The following is a 26,704-nucleotide window of genomic DNA, read 5'->3' as shown; positions in this document are numbered from 1 at the left end:
TAAACTTATATTGAGCAAAAAAGTGGCGAGTTAATAGGGAAATTGAAAAACATACAAAGAGGTAGTAGAGGAGAAAAACTAGGGTAAGAGGGCAAGCAGAATTAAAATAGGAGCACCTTAACTATGCGACTGTCGGTAACAATATTGTTGATCGAAACAAGTCCTTATGCACGCCTTATTGCAGTCCTTGAGTATTCACTTCGCACCGACCCCTGCTAGTTCACAATATCACCCAGTTTCAAGAAGAAAGAACCCTCAAGCTGCCTCACCATATAACAAGGGGTTCCAGTTATTTGGTGCTTCCATGCACAGATGACAAGTGATGCGTTTTATTGTTGGCTCTTTTCTACAACTTCTGCTATTCAAATGCTTGACCATCTGATATGCACAAGTGCAGGATGCAAATGTGGCTCTTGAGTAATGCTGAAATTCAGTAATTCTTAATGAACTGCATTAAGGGTGATAGTGGAAATGAATTCATGAAACTGAAAAAGTGTGAAAAAGTCATGAGATTTTGCTGTAGGCCTTCCACTTCCTCACATACCATCACGCAAGAAGAATGTTCGATGAAGAGAGAAGAATTTGAGGCACTGGTGAATGAATTCAAGTAATCTTTCAGGAAAGTAATTTGTTAGGCAGAGTCAAGCATGATATTATAAATAAGCCTGCCAATCGTGCACCAAGCTCAGTCACTTGTTACTACTGCAAAATTTGCATTCAAAGCACAGAAAAAAAAAAGATTGGCAAGTGGCACGCAGAAACTCCTCATGGGCCCAGCTCTCAAATGGCGATTCCGCTGGCACATGCACCCAAACAAATCCTCCCACTTTACTCCTCCCACAAAAGAGACGAAAAGGGTAACTATGGGAGTGCAGTACACTGAAGCTTCCAAGCACTCGACACTCAAAGGGTTAATAGTGCGCTGCCTGACACAGAAGAGGAACCCGTCCATCCACCTCCTGCCACAAAAGGGGAGGTTAGGGAAGTCAAAGCGAGGTAACAGAGGGACGAGAGCACTTACTGGGTTGTGGAATCGCTAATGGCATCAGCCAGAGGATCGAACCCTTCAGGGGGTGCCTCTATCACATCCTCGTACACATTGAAACTGCTCAGGGCATGGACCACTCTACAAGGAAAATAGAAGGGGTCAAAAAATATGGGGAAGATGGTCAGCCAAATAGGGCAGTTTGCCAGCCGACTCGAAAGACCTTGCACAACAACCTGCTCCTGCAAGCGTACAGGAATAGGCGATGAGCCAAACCATCCTTTCAACCATGGTCTTTTAAACAACAGTGACTTGTCATCCAGAAGGAAACTGCAACAGCTACACAAGGTTGCTTGATTCAAGGAATAAGCTTGGAATGTTGTGGTGAAACTAAGTGCATCCCCACTACCCGTATCACATCCATTTTGTAAGGGTACATTAATCTTCAAAGCAGCACATGACACCACGGTGCCAACCCCAACAGCTCGGGCAAAGAGCCATTTGTAAAAAAAGTTTATCTACCTCTCTCTCAACGGCACACATCAGTGACATTAAAGGAAACTAAAAAAAAAAAATTGGCAATGATTCTGTCGGCAAGGAATTTTTCCACAGCAAAGTACCCAGGACCAGGACCTACCTTCTCGGGTTGTGAACTTCTATTGAGAATTTTTTGTCCCGAAAATAAAGGTTCTCCAGAAGTTTCCACTGAAAGAACTGTGAAAACGAAAATGAAAGTGCAGGTGTATAGAAACCAGCAAACACAGGCACAAATAAATGCCGAAGGCACTGCTTCAAAAATAAATAAATAAATAAATAAATAAATAAATAAATAAATAAATAAAATAAAATAAAGAAATAACTATAATTAAATTTTAGAAATCAAAATTTCTGATGCTGCTGCTACAACTTACCCTTCTTGGTGTCTTCTTGTCATTATAGTCATATTGACTGACCCCTTTATAGCTGAGACCAACCCACCAAGGAATGCCTCCTTTGTCCTATGCCACAAATGGGAAACAGGGGTTGCATTGAGTAGCCGCTTCCAAAAGCCAACAGCCATAAAGAGAGAGAAGTTGCAAAACTTACTTTAACTTCATAAAAATGAATACCATATGTTGGCAGGTTTTCTACAAGGTTCATGTATCTGGAAAGCAATGCACAATTAGTCACCACACTAACTTTCAGAAATAAACTAAAGTTAGGGGATTTCTAGGCAACCTAACTTTTACAAAGATCTCTCTCTCTCTTTTAGTTTACAGAAGCTCACTAGCACCAAGTCCAGGAGGCTAGAATACAAAAATTTCGAATGTAGCCAAATATCTGAAGCAGCCTGGCGAAAAATGTGTTGTTCGTAACAGAGGCTCCTTTTCGGCAGGTTTTTTTCTTCTTTTTTTTTTTCGTCTTCCCAAAATATGCATAGCAGCATGTAGCACTGCGAAGAAAACTTGCTTTCGAAATTTTATTATGTTATGACAAGTGGACTGTGCATTATGTAATATCAATTTAAATTATTTCTACAGTGCAGAAGGTGTGAAAATGATGTAACAGTTTAGCTTAATGATTTAAATATTAACATGTCTTAAGATTATAGAGGATATTGCCACCAACAAACTATGCTAACAATTTCTGCAAGAACCAATAATTTCATTCATCTCTACAGCAATATCCATTAAACAGATGCTTGCCTGCAGAGTTTAGTACCTCCCTTCCTGGAAGCATCAAATGCACTCTTTCTTAAAGGCCAACCACAACAAAATTTCAGCTTGGGTAAATTGGTTATAAATGAGTAGCATATACTACTAACAAAGCAACCTTGGCAAAGCTACAATGCTGGTTATTGGCATTTTTTAACATCCTTTAAATAGCCCTGTAGCAGAAGACATGGGTGTTTGGTGATTAGTAGATGACAGACATACCATAATATGGCCTCTGAAATTTTCAGCGCCCCACTAGCACTACCAGAGCACGGAGGTCATGCCCAGATGCCACGCTGCCTCTCAAAGTTCTCGGATCTCTCATCTCCAACAAGTAGTAATGGTGGTACTTTCACAAGTTTTGATATCAAAAATGTCCATTTTCCTAGCTTTTCACCTTGCATCCATTTGCATTTCAAGCTCGGCTTACTACATGGACGAAATTTTTTTTTTCAGTTCATCTTTAACAGCACGGACTACACATCTAATGGGAAACTTCATTGGGTGAACAGAAGCCCCTTTTGAGCACTTATATGTGCTCGTGTTCGCTATGTGAAATGCCCCATAGGGTGTCACTGTAAAAGTAACTCACGCAATAATGGCTGAACCTCTTGAGCGTCCTGCCAGTTCCTGATAATGTTCGATGACTTTGCCTTCACTGAAAGGCAAGACACAGAAAAAACATGAAACAGCAGTGCAACATTACCCACCACGCATTTATAGATAGATAATGTGCAGATTGCAGACCAATCTACTTTCACGCGTGCAAAACAGTTCTGCTTGGAATCTTACCAGTAGGAGATGGACGGGTGGGCTTTGAGTGCACTGGTAGGAAGAACAGGAAGCTTCTTGAGTTGCGTTTTTGTGGTTTGATCACTGCAACATTGGCGTGCACAGAGTAACAATATTAGGGTTGCGTCGACATAACCAAGCTCAGGTCGCAAGTTTCACTTCACACTACCAGAAAACTTAATGTAAGACAAAAACAAAGGAGGGAAAGGAAAGCGCTCAGTTCTTTGTCAAAACAAACATTAAAATTGTAGCAAGCATTAAAATTTAAAAAAAGGGGGGGGGGGGAGCAATTACAATTCAAGTACTTACTCAACATAGTTCCCATATGTTGCTTGAAGGACTAGAGCAGCAAGCTGAAACACTGTTTCGGAATCCGCTTCCAATGCACCCTGATAAGAAAGACACATCTCAGGGGTTGCACTAGGCTGAAAACTAGTGATTAAAGAAAGCCTATGTTATTGAACTTGCCTTGGCAATGAGCGATTTGCACTGAAGATAAAATGCTTCTACAGTGGCGCTATCTTTCAGCAAAGAAATGCTTTCCACATAGTACCTAAAAGATGAAAACATAAAATAGAGATGTTTCTTTTTTTTACAGTTCAAATTGCAGTATTCTACCAGAGTACAAATAAAACTGACCTTTTCTTTATACGTACTAGTACCCAGACATTATGAACCATAGCACAGAATTTCTCAATGCATGACAACTACCAAATTGAGAAGCAGCACTTCTTTGAAACATGGTTTCACATGAAACTTTCAAAGCATAGATAACTAACTAATACTCCAATCCGACTGATATAATTTAGCATCACTTAGGAGTGAGAGCACTTTGCTTCTTGGAATGCGTTGGACTTGATGCCGTGCAGCTAGACAGCAAAAACTGCGAAACAGTGTCATTCAGGAGTGATGGCAGTAATTATTGGCTACTACAGAATGCACCTGAAATTATCATTAATATTTGGAATACTGTAATTAATGCTGTTTTATTGCGAAAAGCACATCTTCAAGGCAACACATCATATGCACTGTTGTGAACCTGAGCAATTTTCTAACATTTTTCAAGAAAGGTAAAGGCATGATTAACAGTGGCCACTAAAATTGAGCAATGAAAGTTGTTGTTCTTGATTAAAAGAAGGGAAGCTGAACTATTACTCGTGCAAGAATATTGTTCCATAGTGTCACTACCCTTTTCGAGTGACACTTGCACACGACTCTCATTCAAAGGAACACAATATTTGCCGGTCTGACAGATGTCCGACAGCTGTAGGTCTGTCACAATATACCTAGATGCACGACAGTTGTCAGACACATAAAATCAGCTACTACAGTGTGGATTGGATGTGAAAGTTCACTAGGGCATGGCCTTAGAAGGCAGTCACAACTTTCGTGCTTGTGCTATTCACCATAATATGCCAAGGTGACGCTACATTAAGCTGGCAAGTTTAGACCCATCCGTGAGCGGGCCATTAAAGAAATGACTGATATCAATGCTCATGCTTACTTGACCAGAAAGTAGAGCACCAAGGAACCCTGAGACGACTTCTTGGGCAGGTCATGCTCAAGAACCCGCTTGTCGAGCTGCAGCCAATGGTAATGGCCCCTGGAACACAAGGACCACCTCATAAACAACAAAAAATCACAGGCCTGCATGGCACATGTAACACAGTCACATTGTAACCTGGAGAGCTGCTACTTAGGAGCTCCATTTTTAGCATCATGCACTAGAGGTCTTTGCGGCGTTTTCACAAGAACGATGTGAACTGCCCGCCTGGTGTCGACGGCAAGCTGTCCTCCACAATCTTCTTTTCTTTCCTCAAGACTTCTCTATCTACCCTGCACTGCTACCTATGCAACTGTTACACTGCGTGCCACCTGGTGTAATAATATGCAACTGCAATGCAAAGGGAGAACATATAGATGCTACGCAGCGCGAGTCTCACCCTGCAAGGCAAATGGTACGATAAGATGCTAACAATGATGATAATTTATTGTAGTCCCCTTTAAATGCGGTGGTTGCATAATCACTTAACCAGCTGGATTTAGTCAGGTACACAATGCATATTTTTTCTGGCATTCTTGTAAACATCTCTTTAAACTTCTTTTCCTTCCTCAAACCTTCTTAGACTGCCTTGTACCGCTACATGTGCATCTGCTACACGACGTTCTACCTGGTGCAATAACATACAAGTGCAATGCAAAACATGCACATATTGACAACATGCAGTGCATGTGTCACACTGCGTGCCTCCTCACGCACTAGGACGTGTTTATAAGGCATTTTTCTGCTGCATGCTAGCAAGCGCTGGTGTGGCTCAGTGGTAGAGTATCTGACTCCCACACAGCAGGCCCAGGTTCGATCCCTGCGGTAATTGGGTCTCTTTCTTTCTCATTCCCAGCGATAGCTGCTACGTACACCAGACAACGGCGGCGGGCACTATCGCCACTCGGAATGGCTGTTGGAATGAGCCCATAACAGCTCACGCTGTAGAAAGAGAGATACTGCAAGTGCTAGGATTATGGTCTATGCAGATTACACAGGCACTATTGCCCAATGTAAATTTCTGTTGACCCTGACATTACTATAATTGCTGCTCTCCTTCATTTAGTTCATTCAGAAGCTAATTAGCAGATTTCTGTAAATCAGTTGAACATGTGTTTCAATCTCTTGTGTAAGTAATGCCTGCCTCTCTGAATAAGCCAGCTCAAGGACTAGCATTATGTCAACTGCAACAGGCAATTTGTTCCAATTCAGGAAAACATTAAATTAGCCCTCCTCATAAGTATTGTGGGCACATAAAACCAACACGTGAAAACAGAAGACAGAAAAATGCAAGGATGGTGTTTTAGGTACCACATGCTTAAATGCATTAGACTGGAACTTCAACGTGTCATATGCCATTTTTAACGGACAACACATGAATAAATTTCTAAAAATATATGCTATGTTGTATGCTTCTGTGTGAGTTGCTGTGTTCACATTTAATTTGTCCACAACTGTACACAATGCTAAAGAAAAACAATTCAGACAACTTGCAACTACTAACGTTTCATCGAGAAATGCCAGGCCAAAGTACTCCTTCTCCTTGAGGTTGAAGTGGGAGGCCACCATATCAAGGAGGTCGCAGGCATACAGCCTTGGCTGTGGGCAGAAAGTAAAAATGAACATGAAAGTAGCAACACAAAATGACGCTATGACAGGGTCAAAAGGAGGATCATCTTCAGTTAATTCTTAAGAAAGCTGAGACAAAGTAAAAGTGTGCCTGGACCCCTGAACTTCTTTCTCTGCGTCGTCAACAAACACAGACAAAAATGTGTCTACATAATCATGAAAAGAAACCCATGTAGAATGTGGTTAAAAACACCACCAACTTGAAACTGAAATGGACCTTGTACCCCATTCACCAATGTCGAAAGAGAAACATCTTAAGAGTACTATAGGGATAAAAGACACAGGCTCTTATAAATGGTCTGTAAGACAACTGCCAGCTCATACTTTCTGTTGGCTAACCGGCAAAACAAAATGGTGTGATATAAACATAGATAAGAACACCTTCTGTCAGTTTCCTAATGCACTTTGAGTAAGAACATTATTTAGCTTCCACCTAGACTCTACTACTGCAGTATATTACTTTTGTTACAATAAAAATGATCTCTACGCTATCAAAAAGAACTGAAACAATAAACAGATTGAAAATAAGAATGCTGTCTATACTCAAATGACAGCCGGATGCAGCATTTCCTAGCTATAATTCAAACTTTATTAACTTTTAATTACAGTACAATCAATTGTTTCTTCTGTAGTAGAGATTTTCTACTGTTAGTTGCCAATATTAAAAAAAAAAAACTCATAAGCTCAGCTTTATTAAAAACCAGTTCAGAAACCAAGCAAAAAAAAAAAAAGAATGTACACGTCTAACTTCAATAGTTTTTGAACGTCACGTTTACTGTTTTCCCAAATGCAATTAACCTGACATTCAGTTGTAGTTGTGGCTATTTTATAATTTGCTACCACATGTCACGGTCACTTGTCTGCAAAATATACAGGCACATTAGTTTGCTAACGACAGATAAAGAAAATGAAAGCAGGAACTGGTGCTCCAACTACAGATGGCTCGGCCATGTTCATTCCAGTGCAGCTGAGCAACAATAAACATCCCCACCCCCCCTACAAAACAAGATCTATCGCAATGCAAGAATCTAAATGGGGCCAAGCTCGTCTGAGTTAGCAATAGCGGAAGCAAATGACACCAGCACAGCCTCATTGCCTGTAGCTGTTAGCCGTCTGCATAACAAGAACGAAGGTAATGCATGATGCATGTCTAGGGTAGGATGTCAATGAGAGGCATCAACAAAGTATGACACGAGTAAGAAGTACAACACATCTGGAAATATGTGTCAAGACAGAAGTACAACATGTACGTAAATACATTTAGGGTTTCCATACCCCCAGTGTCACAGTGGCACATGCACATTCGGGGTGATTGGCCAAGAATAGACATACCGAGTGGCACATACCAAGTGACGCATACCGAGTGATGCATAGAGAGGAAACAAAAAAAAAATGTGATACCCTAGAGAAGAGGCAAATTTTGCTTTTAAAGAGAATGGCATGCATGGTATGCGCATGGCACCTGAATGAGAATGTCGAGGCGACGCTCATCCAGGAGGACCACTTGACTTCGCCGCCCATCGCTCATCTGCAGGGAGAAAAAGAAGAAATGCAACAGCAAGTGAGACATGTTGACATACTGCTTTATGATGTCATATAGAAAAGCAAGGATGACCCATCTATGCACGGCACAACAGGACCAAAATGTACATACAAGAGATCCGATTGCAGAAGTATCTGAAACTGACTGGTCTAACCACTTCTATTTTTTTTTCCTTATGATTTCACTATTTCAATTAAACATAATTAATTTCTCCTAACCTTTGTTTGGCATCACAGTGTCCATTTCCTCCATATGGATGTAACTACACTACTGTCACATTCCCATCTGTAAGCAATTAAAAGCCAGGGGTGACCCATAAAAGCAAAGTGCAACTGTAGGGGGATTGAACTAAGTACAGTTCAAATAGGCAGTTGTGATTTTCTTTGATATGGTTCCCATCAAGAAAACTAATGTTGCCTAGTAAAGCTATTGGAAGATGCTGACCATACCCTTGCACGCAGTTGATAAACTGCTGCTTTAATATGCATATACAGTAAATTCATGTTTTCCAGGCCTCAGTATCTGCATGCCTTTGACATTCGACAGTATCACCAGAGCACATATTAAAAGTGGAATTTTTCGTTTTCGTCTCATACGTTCGAAATTCTGGAAATATCGGTGTTATTTTTAAAGAGAAGAATTGGGGCGATAGCAGGGTTTTCATTTGGTGGCCTTAAAGTTAAAGATTTTCCTTTTAACTTTCAAAAGTGAGCAACAAAGGCAATGGTCTCTTTTAGGATACAAATTTTTGTTTCTTTAAACAACCGAAATCACTGACAGGAACATATAATGACAAAGAGAGCTGCTTGCAAGTTATGTGACGAATTTATACAGATTCTTACTGGAAGGAATTAAACTTTCAAAAGAAACCGCAAGAACCAAAACAACAAATATAAACATTCTTGGCGATCCCTTGTTTACTTTTGTTCACTGCATTTTTTTGCAAAGGAAAAGACCAAGCACAAATAGTAATGCACACAAGCATGGTTCTAAAGAGGCGTCATGCGTTAGCTTATATCATAAGCCCTCGTTTATGTACATTATCGTGTGCATTTCGAGCATTTCACTGCCGACCCCAGAGCTGTCTAGCCTTTCCTCCTTGTTGTCCTGCTTTACTGGTTCATGCTATACACCTTCGAAACAAATTTCACTATATATGTACTACCAACTGGACCAACCTGCCACCATTCAGCGAATGCATACTACTTGGCAAAACATCCCCTGAACATCACAGCTACCATTGGTCAGTCATGCATTCACTTCCCGGCACATTACTGCCATTTACATGTGTGTGATGTGCAGGAACTGCGATGCAATGCACTATTGTTATATGCATGTAAATTAACAGGGCTGCTAAAAAGGGAAACAAGCTTTTGTTCACTCCAGGCAGGCAGGCGGTGAATATATATATATATATATATAGTCATATAATGAGAAGCCAACAAACACTGACACCAAGTACAACATAGGGGAAATTGCATGTGCTTAATAAATGAAATAATGATAAATTAATGGAAATTAAAGTGGATGAAAAAACAACTTGCCGCAGGTGGGAACCGAACCCACAACCTTCGCATGTCGCGTGCGATGCTCTACCAATTGAGCTACCGCGGCGGCGTTTCCACATCCACTTTCTTGGGTATTTTTGTGTACTAGTAGAACCCTGGGAGTGTTAGCCAGCGCCCCCACACACAGACCTTGGCGGCGGACGTGGAACGTCTTCTTTGCCGCAGGCGTCACGAGAACGTGATCTTTTCGGGTGAAGGCAACTGGTCAATAAACCCACATATGCTACCACATATGTACCGGTTAACCCCCTTTCTTCTCGTTTATATATATATATATATATATATATATATATATATATATATATATATATATATATATATATATATATATATATATATATATATATATATATATATATATGTTTATTTACATCACCTCAGCATATATTAAGAATAAAAATACATACTGGTTTCTGCTTGAGTGTTGAGGGAAGAGGAGGAATATATCATATTCATATATGACTATCAGTACGACATACCAGGCAAGCCTATATCTTGGCTTGAACGTGTGGCTTACACAAGTCAGGCACTGTTCAACGGTTTTGTAACACACAATTCACACAGGACGTATGCAAAGTACAGGTCCATGAAGACCGTACTGTAGCATATTATGAGTGGTGGGAGTTAAAGGGCCACAGTTAACTTGTAGGGCTAACACCGTTAACAGGCAACATAACTGCCTCGCCTTTGGTTTCGAGGCCCGTTTTATACAGTTTCAGGGCGACTTCACACAAATCATTCCCCATCCCACTGTCAGAAAATACGCTGGTCTGGTTCCTGTCCACAAAGGAAGTAACTCGAACAGTTTGGTATCACTTAAACCAGCAAGAAACCATTGTAGGTTGGAACATAAACCAAACGGAGCGACTTATTTACGCCCCCCCTCCCCTTCCCTCCCCACCTACTCGTACACCAGAAAGTTGGGTCGTATCAGCGCAGCAGCGACAGCGCGACACAAGACACCAAGCAGGCGTTGGGTTTGCGAGAAGCCATCGCATAGACGAAGGTCGCAGGGACGCCCGAGACAAACCTGAAGACGTCTTGCGGCGGACATGCGCACGCGCCATCTCGGAAGCGAAGCCGCGACGTCGCTCAAACTCACGCGATACTTGGACGAGTCCTCGAACAGGCTCAGCGTGGAACCGTAAACGGATCGCATCGAGGGCCACCGTCTCATCTTGTCCGTCGGTCGGCGGGCACTCGCGTGCACCCGATAGAAAAGGGGTTCGCGGTGCGGTTGACGTGCAGTCGCCAAGTCGCGACGCCGTGCTCCGTAGAATGCGCAGAGAGAAGAGGAACGTCGCGAAGTGGATCGCGGCGGGGGAAAAAAATATATACAAAAAAATTACTGCGCGCTACGCATACAGTTCGCACGCGGAAACGCAAGCGCCCGCGTCCGCCGGAAGCGCGCGCTTCCGCCACCCCCCGACTTGACACTTCCCGTCAGGCGACGAAGGGGGCGAGACGAAATGCGAAATGAAGGAAAACAAAAACACCCGAAGCGCACGGGTCCACTACGCAGCGCCTTTCTTTTAATATCTTGCCTTCTACCACTTTATGTCCCTCGCTTTTGAATAGCGGAGTCGAAACATCGCGCCGAGCTTTCACTTTCCACACACATGTTATCAGTGGACTGTCGATCGCAGCTGTCACCGAAAGGCGCGACACGCCATTTTTCTGATGATGATGATGTGTGGAGCTTTCACTTTCCACACATATGTTACCAGTGGACTGTCGATCGCAGCTGTCACCGAAAGGTGTGACACGCCATTTTTCTGATGATGATGATGTGTGGTCTTTAGTGGCGCAAGGGCCAGATGCGCAATGGAGCGACATGCATGGCCTGCGACATGAAGTGACGGAGGGATAACTCGATGCTGCGCGCGCCGTGCAGGCGACAGAAGTAGACAGAAGTTTGAAGTTTGTCTTTTCCCCTTCCCCATCTTTCATCACCCCCATCCCTCTCCCATGTATAGGGTAGCAAACCGGTTAATCTAAACTGGTTAGCCTCCCTGCCTTTCCTTCTCCACTTTTTCCTTCCTTCCTTCCTTGAAGTTTGTATTTCTTTCTTTGTTACAGAAAGAGAAAACAAGAGCTAAAGGCCATATGGCCTGACAGGGGCTCTTGCTCCGTGTTCGGCTTACATGATAATTCAATGTACGAAAAACGCAAATATAACGCAAGAGCGGGCAAGTACGATGTAGAGAATACAAATAAACACGATAGTTTGTACATTATACAACGACTATGTGAAAAGACATTTTATGCTTCAATTTTTGTTTGTGCATTCACATTACAGCACAGATTAAAGCATACATATATAGTACATAAAAAGAATGGTAGTGCGATAGGGTTTTATGTATAAGTAATTTGATAATGTATGAGAAGGCTTTTTATACACTGCTTAAAACGAGGTGCATGAAGATCAATTTTTTGCTCAACGATGTTTAGTAGCTTTGGTATTTGGTGGTTTATATCCGGACGTTTATATCCTGCAGTTCTCGTGCTTTGCTCAGCGATTCGCAAGTCGAAACTGCCTCTGCCATCGCACCTTCACCCTCGCACTCTTCTTCTTCGGGAAGAACACTGTAAACAATTTCCAGTCCTGAAAGTTCAGCACAGGTAACCAGCTCACTGTCACACTGCCGCCGCTGAAGGGGCGATTTGGGGGCGGCGGGCATCGGCTACGCCAGCACTGCAGAGCGCAAAACTTCGTCGAAGTGATTTCAAAAATGAGCCCGGGTCCACCGATCAAATTCGCTCAACTGAAATACTCGCTATTCAGAAATTTGTTTAACCGAAATATTTTCGCACTGAATACATAGAAAATCTTCCGGGGATTTTCTAAAAGTTCGTTATTCCGAAACATTCGTTACACCGACGTTCGTGCAACTGAAGAGTTTACTGTAACTAGCAGCGCATGTAAGAGGCCCGGATTCATTGAGCGCAACTTCTATTTCGCCAGTTTTACAACAAATATTAAATAAACTTGTAGCTTAATATACACTAGTCCGCTCAAAAACCTGATTATGCATCACAAATCTGAAACCCTAACCAGGTGTACGTAATAAATAACATTTAATCTCTTCGAAACAAAAATGCCCGTCTCATAAAAAAAAAAGCCTCGAACGCCTGGCATAACTACAATAAAAACATCCCTAAAGTTTTCTCTGCAATCGCGCATGGTATGGTATGGTATGGTATGGTATTCCTTATGCGATGGCGCACACCCACTGTGGGGGATTGGCCAAGATTTGGATGAAATTAGGCTATTTTTATTTTAAAAAACTGAAAATGGTAAAGCTAACTGGAGGAAATGAACAAAAATAAAATGTTTAAGAATTCAAGACAATCTCTTTGTAACAATTATAAAATCCTCCACGGTTGAGCAAATAATGCTACCACTTCTGTCTCTTTTTCACGATGTCTATCACAGCTCTTCCCAATTATCAGCACTTAGCTGCCCATTTCACGTCCGAATCATCAAGTCAAAATAGAACCTTCCTTTGAGCGAAATAGCCCGTTATTAAATATTCCCCTCTCGTCCTTGCTTATCATAGGAATCATACACTCTTAAGCAAAATTACACCCTTTTGCCAAACAACGATAATCGTCATCTGTCTTGTACGCATTTCATTTCTTTAACGCGGCGAGCCCGGTGCTTTCCAGTAACGAACGGCATGCGCGTTATCAGCATAACATAGCACTCCCGACAGGAAAGTAGCAAGCGCCGAGTATTCAAGAAAGGAAACGCAAGCAAGGCAGATGGCGATTACTGTTGTACTCTTAAAAAGGTTGCACCCTTTGGGGTGTATATTTGTCCCACAACAATAATCGTCATCTGCCTAGCTTGCGTTTCCTTTCTTGAAAACTCGGCGCTCGCTACTTTCCTGTCGAGAATGCTGCGTCACACTGATAACGCGCGTGCCGTTCGTGACTGGGAAGTACCGGGCTCGCAGCGTTAAAGAAAGGAAACGCGGGCGAGACAGATGACGATTATTGTTGTGGGACAAGATAAGCCCCAAAGGGTGTTAATTTTTCTAAGAGTGCAGGATAAATATACACCCCAAAGGGTGCAACCGTTTTAAAAGTGTACTCTAAAAACAGTTGCACCCTTTGGGGTCTATATTTGCCACACAACGATAATCGTCATCTGTCTTGCCCGCATTTCCTTTCTTTAACGCTGCAAGCCCGGTACTTCCAAGTCACGAACGGCATGCGCGTTATCTGCATGGCGTTCCTTATGTGAACCGATGGCGTTCCTTATGTGAACGCCATCGGGCCCTTAGAGTAGATGCATAAATAAGTAAATAAATACACATGTACGAAACCCGATTAGGCTTTATTTCCGAGAAAACCAGTGCAACGTGCTCCAATAGACGGCGATTACGACTCTGAATACAACACGGGCGGAACCAATTGGAGTTGTCATGCAGAAACAATAAAGAACAAATGAAAGCGGACGAAAAGACAACATGCCAGGGGTGGGAGCCGAACCCACACGTTCCACATTACTACATTATGTGCGCGCGATGCTGTACCAGTGAAGTACCGCGGTAGGCCGTCCACCCATTGCTGATTTCTTGGTTATTATTATATATTAGGGAGCCCACATACGCTGTCTGCATGTAGGCTCTCTATTGTGTATCCGTAGCCAACGCTATTCACGGCTACAGCGGCTGTCGTCTGCAACATAAAAAAAACAGAAGTTCTAGCTCATAAACATCTACTGCGCTGTAAAAGAAAAGCGCGGCGTCTCTTCTCTAGTGCGAAAGTGGCAACAAAAAAACGCACGCGCCAAGGCACTGGTTTCCTCAACCGCATCCAAAGCTGCCCGTGGGGGGACAGGCGAAGCAGGAAGGGATGGAGGGAGTGGGGTGGGGGAAGGGGGGGTGACGACAACGCGCGCGTTATTTCCGACCCGTGGAGGCGCACGTTTTTAACCCGCTCCACGACACGTCTTTCCCAAACATCCTCGGGCGAGCTCTAAAAACCCCCCGCCGCGGAGGCCACGAGCGCTTCGTGGTAAGTCGACGTTCAAGGTTACGCAAGCGTGCTCTTTTGTGCCGTTTCATTTGCCGACTTTGCCAAAAAGGCTCCCGCGAAAGCCCGAAACGGCCCGCAGGCCAGCGTTGAACTTGCGGGCTCCCCCCAAGGTACGCACTGCTATAAATCATAACGCGCTATGAACTTAGAGTTCTTGTTTAACACGACTCTATAGTCACTGAAAAATAATACACACAGCGTTTTCGCACCGGTTGTGGTTCATCAGAGACGCTAAAGCCGTCAAAATAAGGGTAATGCAGTCGGGCAGCGCGATATAAGTCCTGCACAATTAGTAGGAACTCACAACATATTCCTTGCTGGTATAATTCAACACCGACAAGCTGACGAGACAAACACAGAGCAGCACTGGGATTTAAACGCCGCCGAGATTAATATGCTGCAGAAGGTCGCGAAATGCAAGAGGAGGCTAGAGGATTGGCGGAGCAGGTTGAATGGATAGATCCCATGACGAAACAAAATACATTCAGGTCACACGAGTTTTTGTCACCAACCCTGGTGACAAGGACAATATATATATATATATATATATATATATATATATATATATGTGTGTGTGTGTGTGTGTGTGTGTGTGTGTGTGTGTGTGTGTGTGTGTGTGTGTGAAATATAAATATATATGGCAGTATCTATCTATCTATCTATACATACTCGCGTGTAGCCTGACGGTATTCCGTTATGCTAAGCGTACTTTTCGTTTAGCCCATTTCACGTCTCGCCGTTTTCCCGCGGACGGAGCCAGACCTGCATTTCTCAACCATCTGCGCTTCTCGCTCGCACTGCTGTTTCAGCCCCGCCGACGCCACGCAAGGGGGACAGCGGGGCCGAGGCATTTCAGCCAGCGGCCACAGTTCGCTGGCGAAGTAACGGACGTTTTTTCTTTCACGCTTCGCGCAGGAGACGCGCTTCGTATAATTGGGCGAGCTCGTTGGCCTGACGCTGGCGCAAGAGCAACACCTGCTGCTGCTGCTATGCAGCTCCCGCGGTGACGGCGGCGGCAACGGACACCGCGGCGCCTTTGTTTCTTGCGCAGACATCCAGGACGAAAACGGTGGAGACGCGGGGTCGAGCTGCACGCGCCTCTGCAGGTGAGCGCGCGCAGCGAGGCACCGTAATTTTCTGACCGCGCAGTCCGCTCCTTGTGCAACTCCGCAATGGTGAATTGTTGCAAAAATAAAGACTTACTATCATTATTATTATTTTTTTTGTAGAAGCTACCACTTAGGCAGCCGCGAAGAGCTACGACCGAGACGATCAGCTCTGGGCCGTCCAGCAGGCCCTCGAGGCGCTCGAAAGGCACGGACCCAGCGAGCCGGCAACGGCGAGCGGAGACCCGCGCCGAGTAACGGCAACTTCGAGGATGACGTATAGGCCCTCGGCGGGGCGCGCGAGCGCCCAACTGCAGGCATAAATAAAGTTTCCCCAATCCAATCCCTATTATGCGTTTATCCATATCGCGAAATACACTTCCCGCGAATCAGTGCGAAACTTCGGGTTTAGCCAAAAACGCGGAATAACGAGCACGTATGTATCAACGTCGCCGGAAAAAAAAAAAACGAGACGATAAACAAAGAAATGTAATGTGTGAGCTCAGCAACTTCACAGAGGAGGATTGAAATGAATAATAGTGTGGAACTGTTCTATAAGATATGCCGACACACACACACACACACACACACACACACACACACACACACACACACACACACGCACACACACACACACACACACACACACACACACACGCACGCACGCACGCACACACACAGAGAGAGAGAGAGAGAGAGAGAGAGAGAGAGAGAGAGAGCAGTCACACTGCGAACAGCTTTACCGATCCCCTCTGTGACACAGGGAGATGCGAAAAGCAAGCTCGTTTGCATACTCAGACTGATCCGCTTTGTCGCTTAGTAACGAGTGTCTTCTGTCCCTGTTGTATAGTTGATGTTGTTGTTCAAAGCAGGTGGACAGGAACGCGGTTAACGTGGCAGTATGTATTCACCAATAGCCAGAGCGGAGTTTTAAGAAAGCCGGCGCTACCAATCGGGGATGATGCCGAGGGACTTTTTTTTTTCTTCTTCTTTCTCTCGTGCTCAGCCTCGCGTGACGTCGAAACGCAGTCAAGACAGCTGAATCCCGAAACACACATCCCACGAGAGAACACATAGTGTGGTATTTTCGTGTATTGTGCGTCCATTCTCGTCGTCGTGTCGTTTTACACTCTCGTGACGTGACAGATGATCCCCCTGCAGCGGGTCTTGTGGCTGTCAAAACGACACGCCACAGCAGCGCGCGTCTTCGATCCCGTTGCGAGCGAAGACCGTTTCACACGGTGCTGTTTTCCTTGCGATTTGAGCGGAAGCGGCAATTGTGCCGACACGAAGTCGCGGGTTCGAATCCCAGCCTCAATGGCCGCATTTCGATGGGGGCGATATGCAAAAAAACGCTCGTGTACTTAAGATTTCGGGGCGCGTTAAAGAACCCGATGTGTTCAAAATTATTCAAGACCCCTTCGCTACGGCGCCTTTCTCACAGTGTTGCTTAGGGACGTTAAATCTGATGAATGAATGAATGAAATTTGTCGTCAGCCCCTTCGTGCGTACGGTTTTTCGATATTCAGAAGTGCTGGCCTTCCCTCCGAAATCGCTAGCGCGGCGTGGGCCTAACGCAAATGAATAAACAGGATTTTTTTTTAACAAAAATTGTTTCTCGTTTGTTTTACTTCGTTAGCACTGCTATCTCCAATGAAATAGTATAAGCTAACGAAAAATTCAGTTTTCCACTATGTGCTCGGAAATGCAAATATCGCCGCCGCCGCGATCGGTGCACGTGAAACGGGAATTTGCGAACTCCTCAAGTACGGAATCTCGGCGCCTAAAAATGCTCGAGATTTAAAAAAAAAAAAAAAACATCGCCGAAAAAAAACATCGCGAGATGTGAAACTACGTGACGCGAATAGGCGCACAATACAAGTGGAATGCGTATAGATGCTAATGCATGAGCAAGGTGCATCGATCGATAAACCATCTACGTAAATTTTCGGGAAAACCACAACGATCACTGTCATGATAACTTATTTAGAGCCTTGCGGTGTGCCGGTTGGAGGCCGAAGCCAATGCGTCAGAGCGCAGCGCAATAAATACAATACGTCAGATAATACAAACGGTATTTTTTAACCGTTATATGCGTACTCGAGCGGCTTATCAGCTATACACGTGCAATAAGATGTAGGCATGATTACTATAGCTAAATATATGTTCAAGTAGCATCACCAGCGAATGTACATACAGCACGGCACAGAATAAAGCGACAAAATATGGCGGCACGTCGGGAAAATGAGCTACGGCTAGAAAACACGAAATAAGTTGGGCGGCAGCTCGAACCGCATCTCCAAGGTCGTTTGCCAGGAAAGCGCCTCAGGTCTTGCTGTCCAATTGTGCGTGTGTCGTGGACAAAACACGGATGCCCCAAACGAGCCGAGAAAAAGCGCATTGTTCTCGGACATCAATATGCGCCATGGACAGAACTATACGCGAACAACGTTTCACCCACCGAGATGGCCTCTGCCGACTAAGCTGTTCGTTATACATCTGTTTAACGCACTAATCATGCAGATGTCTTGGAAGTGTGAGGGGCATAACGAACAGAAGGCGCTAATATACGGGGGGTTTAGAAAGTGCGGGGGCAACGCCGGGCGGCATTATAGGAGTTGCGTACAGTTAAAAGACGTCGAGACAATACTCATTTCCTCTCACTCGATGCTCCTCCTCCTCGCATTTACAACGTCACGTGTGACTCGCCGCAAAGTTTCACCGGTCAACCTTTTCTTTATGAAAACCTGTTTCCTCTCTGCAGGTTGAATGGCAACAGCTCCGGCTCGCTATGCGAATGCAGTAGCTTGCACAACAACACGGAACGCCGTCCCCATCATGGATGTCGGCAACCCAAGGCGACCCCCAAGCCACAATTTGCTTGCGGCACGCTCGTTCGGCGAGCGCACAGCGATTGTTGGTGCAGCTCGCGCTCACTGCCGAGCGACTCACCGTGGAAACCCGAACCGCGGACTTCCGCAGTTTGGCGTCACCGGCCGGAAACGCAACGGCACGGGCTACTGTCGTCATATTTCAGTCTCCCCCGTGCACTGCGCCATAGCCACTGCATACGCATCGCACGGGGCATTTTTCAGCCGCTACCGAGGCGACGATCTCCTTTTGAGGTTCTCAACATGTATCGAGCCCGAGTCTCTGCTACCCACTGTCTTTCTCAGAGTCTTCACAACTCCGTCGTCAGGGCGGTTGTGTGACAGGCGTCGGCCAACGGTGACACATTGGTGTACCAAAAGCTACCAGCCAACGGCGTACGACTTTTACCGTAAATACTCGTTTAGCACATTCCACCTCGGAGGCCGTGTTCACAAATCACGTTGTGCCGTCTTAATAATAATAATAAAAATCGGGCCTCTCGGTTAAACCTCTTTCTTCTCGCTGTGCCGTCTGAGCGGTTCGTAAGATCAGGCGCTGCAGCTGTAACATGTAGCGACCGTTGTGTACTGGAGAAGGCGGCCGGCCACAGACTAACACTTTTTACGAACGAAAAGTTCTGTGATTTCCGCTCCACGAATTTTAATTGGGCAGGCAGTTTCAGGTAACTGACTGAAATTTAGCGGACGCTAGCGTACAAATGCAGTGTAGGTTCCACGCCTGCGCAGTGCCGCCGCTGGTGTCTACGTATTCGACGGTACCCATGTACGCAAGTCGGGTGCTTCCACTTGTTCTAAAGCTAGCTAACGGTATTCGCCCTCGCAGCCTGAGCCAGAACTTCATCCAGCTACGGTAGCGCTGCATGTAACTATACAATGAGAATGACATCCTGTGCGGATGTTTGCACCAAAAGAAAACTGACCTCGCGGACTCATACTACACCCAGTTCGCTGACAATCGCGTCGGAGGGCCCACACGTGCACCCGCAACTGCTACGTGCGATTACCGCGGGTGACGCAACGTCCCTGACCAGTGGCATCAGAGCAGAATTCAGGGCGAGAGGCGCTATCTGGTGACCCTGTTCACGACTGGATACGTACTGCAAGCCCTAAATACAGGCTTTATTACTGCTGTAAGGTACTCATTTACAGACCGGTAGAGTGACAAAATATAGTCATTACCGATGCACGTCGTTTTAGTCCGCCGCCAATCAATAATAAACCGAGCTTTATATGCACGACTCGGAGAAATGCATGTTGTGTGCTAAGGTATTGCACCATTAGCGATCATAAATAAGCGTACTTAGCGGGATCGAAACGCAAGTCGCGAAGGTTGCTGACCTTCGAGGACAGCCAGAGCTGTCAACGGCGCGAGTATGCATGCACTGCCCGAGCTCGACAGCAACAATAACAAAGGACGCTACCAGAGCGTTCCACTTATCTCCCGCGGCATGTCACCGCGAAATACGAAGCGCACCGCAGGCAGGTCAATGTCCCAAGCACATGCAGACAACAACCACGTGACCGCGGGAACGTAGCGCGCGCTCTTGGCGAAATACGTTATCGCGCCAGCCAAGAGGAGGCCCACGACAGTGAGGAAAATAAACGCAAACCGGACTCCTGCAAGCCGGCGAAGCCCACCGCGCAAGTGCTCGTTACATGCGGTGAAGCACTCGCACGATCTCCTTACGAGCTCGACATGTACCTGGATTCACCTACGTAACGCGCACATGTTTCCGTGCTGCATCTCGGAAATTCGTCGTAACTGCGTCCCACACAACGCAAAGCGGCAACCACATGGAGCGCACTTGAGACGTATTTTCGGCGCGACGCCGCGTGGTTACGGCGCGCCAACAACTGCTGTGTTATACTGCCGGGAAACAAAAAAAAAAAAAAAAGCATTTCGGCTTGGAGTATACGCGAGCGCAATCATCAAGGCAACATGTAAAGCGGACGCTGCGACGCCGGACGACGGTCGCCACGCCGAAAAATACGTCAGAAACCCGATCCATGTGGTTGCCGCATTGTCTGCGAGATCCGCTGGTTGAGCAAAACCGGATGAGCTGACTGAGTACTACGTCACGCGAAGGCTGCTGTATTACCGAAAGTGAACGACCCAGACATGGAGGGAAAAAATTAGAATAGGAAAGAGTGTCACGTGACAATCTTGAAGCCTGGTCATAAAACTAGGGTCCCTAGAAATACTTGCAACAGGAGCATGCTGGGAATTCTACCATGAGCACGTGGTAGGCAAGCGGTGCGTTGTACGCCCGGCCTCGGCGCGCTTTTTTGTTTTTGTTTTTCTTTCCTCCGTGCACGCACGCGTGCCACATTCGCCCGCTCTGGATCTATTGTTTTGCAAGTGCCTCTGCGGCGCGTGCGGTGCTTTTTGGCGACTGGTGTTGCGTAGTCTTGTGCACCGTTTGCCTCAGCATTCTCGTGCGGCGTATCGAGCAGGCGTACCTGCGCCCGACAGGTGCTTTGGAAATTGTATCGTGCCTACGCACTGTCGCACACGTTTCGTTTCTTGCACGAGCAACACAACAAAATCGGAAGCTTCCAGTCAAAAACAGCTGGCTGAAGTTCGTCATAACGAATATTTCGGTTGCAAACATAAGCATTGGGTGCATTCATAAAGGAAACGAGCATGCTGCTCATCAGTGGAGAAAAAAAAAAAGGAAAAGCAACGACTCGCTGCACGCGTACGAGGCCGCGGGCGCGTGTGAAGTATTCTATTCACCCTTCCAGATGACGTTGGCATCGCCCTTGAAAAGGAAGGCAGGAAATTCCCGTCAAATCAGCAGGATCTACAAGTACGATGTGCAGCGTCTGGCGAACGACCGATCGAAATCAATCCGCAACGCAGCTCCATGCCCCTAGCTCGCCACGGCCGCATGGTAATACCGCTATGGTAATACGGCCGGCGCTACTAAAAGCTACCGAGAACCAAACAAGGTAAAAATCCCAGCATGCAGCGCGCTGAACAGCCAGCGGGAAAGGAGAAACGAGGAAGGAGCGGTTTCGGAGGAGATTGGTTTGTGGACGCTAAACACGCTCCCTCCTAAGTCTTTTTTTTTTCTTCTTCTTTCCTCCATGGTCCCATAATACGTCCCCTGCACCACGCACGATGAAGCTAAAAATTAAATTAAATTATGTGGTTACGTGCCAAAACCACTTCCTGATTATGAGGCACGCCGTAGTGGAGTACTCCTGAAATTTCGACCACCTGTGGTTCTTTAACGTGCACCTAAATCTAAGTACACGGGTGTTCCCGCATTTCGCCCCCATCGAAATGAGGTCGCCGTTACCGGGATTCGATCCCGCGACCTCGGCCTCAACAGCCCAACACCATAACCAGTGAGCAAGCACGGCGGGTATGCGCACGCTGAAGCTTACGGAGGTTATGGCGGCCACGTTACGAATCTCGTATGCTCTCGCTTGTTAGGTATTGCCACGCGGCGCATCGCCGGCGAGCAGGAACCAAGTAGCTTGAGCGGAACTGAGGGCAACACCAGTAAGCGTCACGGATAGATAACAAGGGCTTCGAACGAACGCGGAAACAATTACGACTAATAATGTAGCTCGAATCCAGCGACCCTACATGCGCGGAAGAAAACAACAGCACGGCAAGAGAATCTAGAGGCCGTTGTTAGCGTACTTGCCTAAACCCCTTTGAATGAAGCCGCCCCGCGATACGGAGGGAAGCAAACAAGCTCGTCAAAGGGGTGCCGAGATGTGCAAAGACGTCGTGCGACGCGCTGGCGAACAGACGCCGCTCAAGAGCCGTTTCGTCGGGAACTCGTTTCCTGCAGAAACGCGATACGAAAAGCCCCAACGTTTCAAAGACTCGCCGCTGATTCGTTACTTTACGAGTACGCTGGAATCGCTTTTAACGAGCCCTGCAACACACCTGCTGCGAGCAGTAGGAAAGACATAAAGAAAAGCAGAGAGACTTTGAAAAGTGAAGGGGAGAAAAATGAGTCAAAAAAGTGAAAGCAGGCCGGAGTTTCGCTGGCTAACGCGGCCGCAGGCGAGCTGTAAACTACGGAGACGTCGTTGGCGATGGGCTTCAAGGCGTAACGCTGACGTCAGCGCCGCGAAACATTTCCATGCGATCACGAAAAAAAAGAAGAAGAAGAAGAGAAAAGAGAGAGAGATTAAGCACCCACTGTTTCAACTGCTGTCTGAAATTTCTAGAAACGTTTCGGTTTATACTTGCCAGCGTTATCACGTTTAGTCGAGACGCTTGAGCTCTCAGCAAAAGTTTTTATTAGCGAGGAGTGACGTCGCCGCCAACATGCTGGCGAACCACTAGAGCTCAACTACGGTGTACTTGAATATTGCAGCTCAACGAAAAGCAGCGCGTTAATTAGGTCCGCGTCATTTTCGGCTGATCTCACGCAGCGCAGTGGAGAGTGCGAATACAGCCTGCTCCCAATGCGGCATCCGTGACGTCATGTGTAAAAAATCACGCCAGTCCACGCGTCATGTGGCCGCGTTAAAACGTCGAAGGATCCCTGAACGGACAACGTAGTACACCACGTGAACAGTGCGAGTATCGATGTGCCAGGACGAAGCAGCGGTATTTCTAAGGCCAATTTCCTCCCCCTCTGAAAGAACTACGTGAAACCAACTTCGAGCAACAGAGCAGTCATGCGTGTAGTACTTGCCCTAAAAGAAGCTTCCTGCCATTTTCAGCCTCGATTCGATACAAAAGAAAAACTCGCAAACTTGACCCGCTGGTAGCCTCGTCCCATATTGGGGCAAGGTGTCGGAGAAAGGCGCATGGCATGACTTCAACGATAAGCTGTTCAGCACATCAAGAACGGCAATGAAACGAATGAGCCAGCGAGTGAGCCTTGAGAAATTGAGAAAGACATGACTTCACCCTGAGCTTTGTGAAAGAAGACGCACTAATTCTGCGCCAGAGAAATATCCTTACTGCTGCGCGAAGTACCATTTTCTTTAGGTCAATTCCAACCATTCGCTTGTAGCATGCGCGTACCGTCCAGATAGCTCCGATTTACTAGCGCGCGGCTTTCGCCTGGCCTGCTAGCTCAGTCGGTTAGAGCGTCGTGCTAATAACGCGAAGGTCGTAGGTTCGATCCCTGCGCAGGCCACAGCTTTTTTTTTATCTTTTTTTTTTGCCCATGTCGCCAATACCGTTCAACAGTTTTCACTCGTCACCAATGCCAAAATCATTACATGTGCAAACTCATATTTATGCCGCTAGTACGCAGTTTATTAAGCAAGATACATTTTTTTTTTAAACCTTGAAGCAGAAACATTTACATTTTAAAGTTAAGAGAACTACAACTGCAAAAAAAGAAATAATAGTAACATATGACTTCGTTTTGCTGTTTTCGCCATATGTTTAAACGTTACAGCAGTAACTCTACGCTAAACTGTGGCGGCAGACTATATAAATATATATACAGCGCAGCTGTTGCAGCTATTGCAGTTCTTTCCGTTACCTTTAGACATGAGAATGTGCACATTTGTAAAGGTTACCGCGACAACAGTGCACACTCATGTCAACATGGGCACTGCGTTTGACCAAACCCTGAGCAATAGAACGCGAATCCTGGTTCAGAGATGAACGTACACGAAACTGAAAGCTCTCTCTCTCTTTTTTTTTTTTAAAGTCTGTTCCGTAGGCAAATACACACGAGCGACCCATGCATCGCGCAGCGCCTGAACAGGTACCCAGGGTAAGCGACAAGGAGAGGGGGAAAGGGGGGGGGGGCGATCGCGCAATCCAAGTTTAGGTGGCAAGATAACCGAAGCATGCAAGCGGGGCGAGCAAACACGACGCTTTCGGTGAAGGCACTCGAGTTTCTCAGGGCGGGGGAGGCGGGGCGAGAAACACCGCTACCGGGAGGCTTTCGTCGCTTCACCGAAGAGGCGGCAACCGACGAACGTCCGTCACGCTCGAGAGCTGGCGAGGCCCCGCTTCGAGATTCACCCGCGCGTCTCAGCGGCTCAGCGCGCGCGCGCATTTGAGAAGCAGCTCACCCCGTCCGATTACGATGGTGACCCCCCTGAATACGCCGTCGCGGTTACGCGACTGCGGCAGCATACACGCGTTCCCACGAACTACGAGGGAAAAGTTCAGGTCAACAGGTGCGTGATCCGCGTGGCAACGTGTAGAACAGAATGCAAAAGAAGCTTCTCACGCGCGGAGTGCGAAGGAAGCGCGGAAAGATGGGGAGGATGGGGGCATTTTCTTTGGAATGAAGGCACACATCCGCACACGCGTCCTTCCATCCAAAACACTCCGGCAAGACGCGCCTGCTCAACGCCCAACGGGCGAACGAACGCAAACCAAACACGAACCAACGGTCAAAAAACCATGCCGCGTGCGTGCGCTGGGAGGAGACGAAGTAGTGGGGGGGAGAGCCCACGCTCTGATGTTATTCACCCGTAGCCGGCGCAGGAACCTCATGGTTGTAGAGGCGGCGGCAGCGGCGGCAGCACCAACAGCCTCAGGAGGAGCGCTCGGGTGGTCCTCGCAGCGACCGAGTCCAGCGTCGTCGCACGGGGAGCGGTCGTCGCAGTCTCGGACAGTCGTTGCGTCGGCGGCACTCCGGCGAGAGCCAACGCCATGGGTCCGTCCTCCCGTCGCTATCGGAAGGCGAGACGGCGGCTGGCGATAGCTGACGTAGTTTCCGGTCGCCCGCGTAGCACTGCACTGCTAAATCAAACACTCGGAGCAGAGCTGCTGCTGCTGCCGCCGCAGATGCCGACGGCGCCGTCGACGGCTTGAGGAAGGAGGCCCTCCGCGCGCGTACGGACACACCATACACGCGCGCACTCACACACCGTCGCACGCCGCAGATCGCCGCGCTCACAACACGCGCGACGATAACCTGCCTGTCGGTGGCCGGCGACGGTTACGCCGGCGAGGGCTGGGCCTGGTCCGACCTCCTTCTCCGCCAGTCGGCTCGCGTTCGAGTGAGAGAGAGCAGCGCGCAGAAAGAATGGACGGGGAAAGACGACTCGTACCACACCGTCCACGCACACACAATCCGAGTCGCCGGCTGCCAGCACGCGCACGGCACCGGTGTTTACGTCGCTGCGCACGTTGTGTGTGACGCGAACGATGGCGCGGGAAAAGCAGGCGCGCGCAGAAGCGCGGTGTCGGACAGGCCTTGCGCCGTCGCTACCGCTGGGCCCGCAAGCGTGTGAGTCAAGCGAGGAGAAGTGCCGTCCGTCGCCCGAGCCAAGAAGGCGCCGTCGCTGCGTTGCAACCTCTTGAGTCATCTGTCCAGGTAAACGAAGACCTCAAGCGCTCGCTCCTGCTGGCACGCCGTTTGCCGCGGGCGCCGTCCCCCCCTCTTGTGAAGATCGTTGCGGCAGAAGCAACAACAAGTCGGTGAAGAGTGGCGGGAGAGAAAAGGGGGGGTGCGGGGCGCATTTCGCTAAGCGCCGCCGACACGCGACGGCAAAACAGAGGGACCTGCATTTTTTCCACGGCAGCTCGCCCCAGTGCTGGGTTGACGTCGCCGTCTCGAACGGGTTGGCCGCTGGGTGCGGGAATTCCAGAGCGCTTTCTTTCTTTCTTTCTTTCTTTCTTTCGTTCTTTCTTTCTTTCTTTCTTTCTTTCTTTCTTTCTTTCTTTCTTTCTTTCTTTCTTTGCCCTTGTGTGTATGCGTGCCGTTTCGATTGGTCCCTGGCACAATTTCATGCATAGAAGAACAACCTGAGAGCTGTCAGGTTCCGGTTACGAAGGCGCAGCGGGTGGTATTCGATTAGATGTCCCGACTCCGCTACAGGTCGTTGGCTGCGGACAATAACCGCGGCGCGAATTATCCCGACGAGAGTGCGAGAAACGTGTGAGATCACCAATGTTGATATTAAAAAGGACCGAAATGTCAACGGCTCGCAGCGAAGAAATCACGTCAACGGTC

The 26,704-nt window shown here is 47.0% G+C and overlaps 1 protein-coding gene and 1 non-coding gene across 9 annotated transcripts in view; one reads left to right on the top strand and one right to left on the bottom strand.

Moving 5' to 3' along the window:
* LOC135909254 (uncharacterized) overlaps positions 1-26,704 on the bottom strand; it is an 87,796-nt gene that overhangs the window by 12,785 nt on the left and 48,307 nt on the right. For 3 of the 8 annotated variants that reach the window (XM_065441154.1, XM_065441151.1, XM_065441156.1), the window contains exons 2-12: positions 8,106-8,171; positions 6,519-6,613; positions 4,976-5,074; positions 3,940-4,024; positions 3,781-3,860; positions 3,472-3,555; positions 3,272-3,337; positions 2,072-2,129; positions 1,897-1,983; positions 1,623-1,699; positions 1,022-1,126 (exon numbers count right to left, since the gene is read on the bottom strand). In XM_065441154.1, the coding sequence (XP_065297226.1) occupies positions 1,022-1,126; positions 1,623-1,699; positions 1,897-1,983; positions 2,072-2,129; positions 3,272-3,337; positions 3,472-3,555; positions 3,781-3,860; positions 3,940-4,024; positions 4,976-5,074; positions 6,519-6,613; positions 8,106-8,171 (902 nt within the window). Of the gene's footprint in view, positions 1-1,021; positions 1,127-1,622; positions 1,700-1,896; positions 1,984-2,071; positions 2,130-3,271; positions 3,338-3,471; positions 3,556-3,780; positions 3,861-3,939; positions 4,025-4,975; positions 5,075-6,518; positions 6,614-8,105; positions 8,172-8,404; positions 8,427-10,784; positions 11,312-25,215; positions 25,947-26,704 lie in introns of those variants that run through there. The other 5 variants (XM_065441153.1, XM_065441149.1, XM_065441150.1 and 2 more) reach the window with 5 other exon arrangements.
* Positions 23,841-23,914, top strand: TRNAI-AAU (transfer RNA isoleucine (anticodon AAU)). Its single transcript has one exon. It is a non-coding gene; the product is annotated as a tRNA-Ile (tRNA).

Source organism: Dermacentor albipictus, chromosome 5 (assembly GCF_038994185.2).
Source record: "Dermacentor albipictus isolate Rhodes 1998 colony chromosome 5, USDA_Dalb.pri_finalv2, whole genome shotgun sequence".
Lineage (NCBI taxonomy): Eukaryota > Metazoa > Arthropoda > Arachnida > Ixodida > Ixodidae > Dermacentor > Dermacentor albipictus.
Note: the sequence above shows the minus strand (reverse complement) of the source record. Positions and strands in the feature narration are given on the sequence as shown.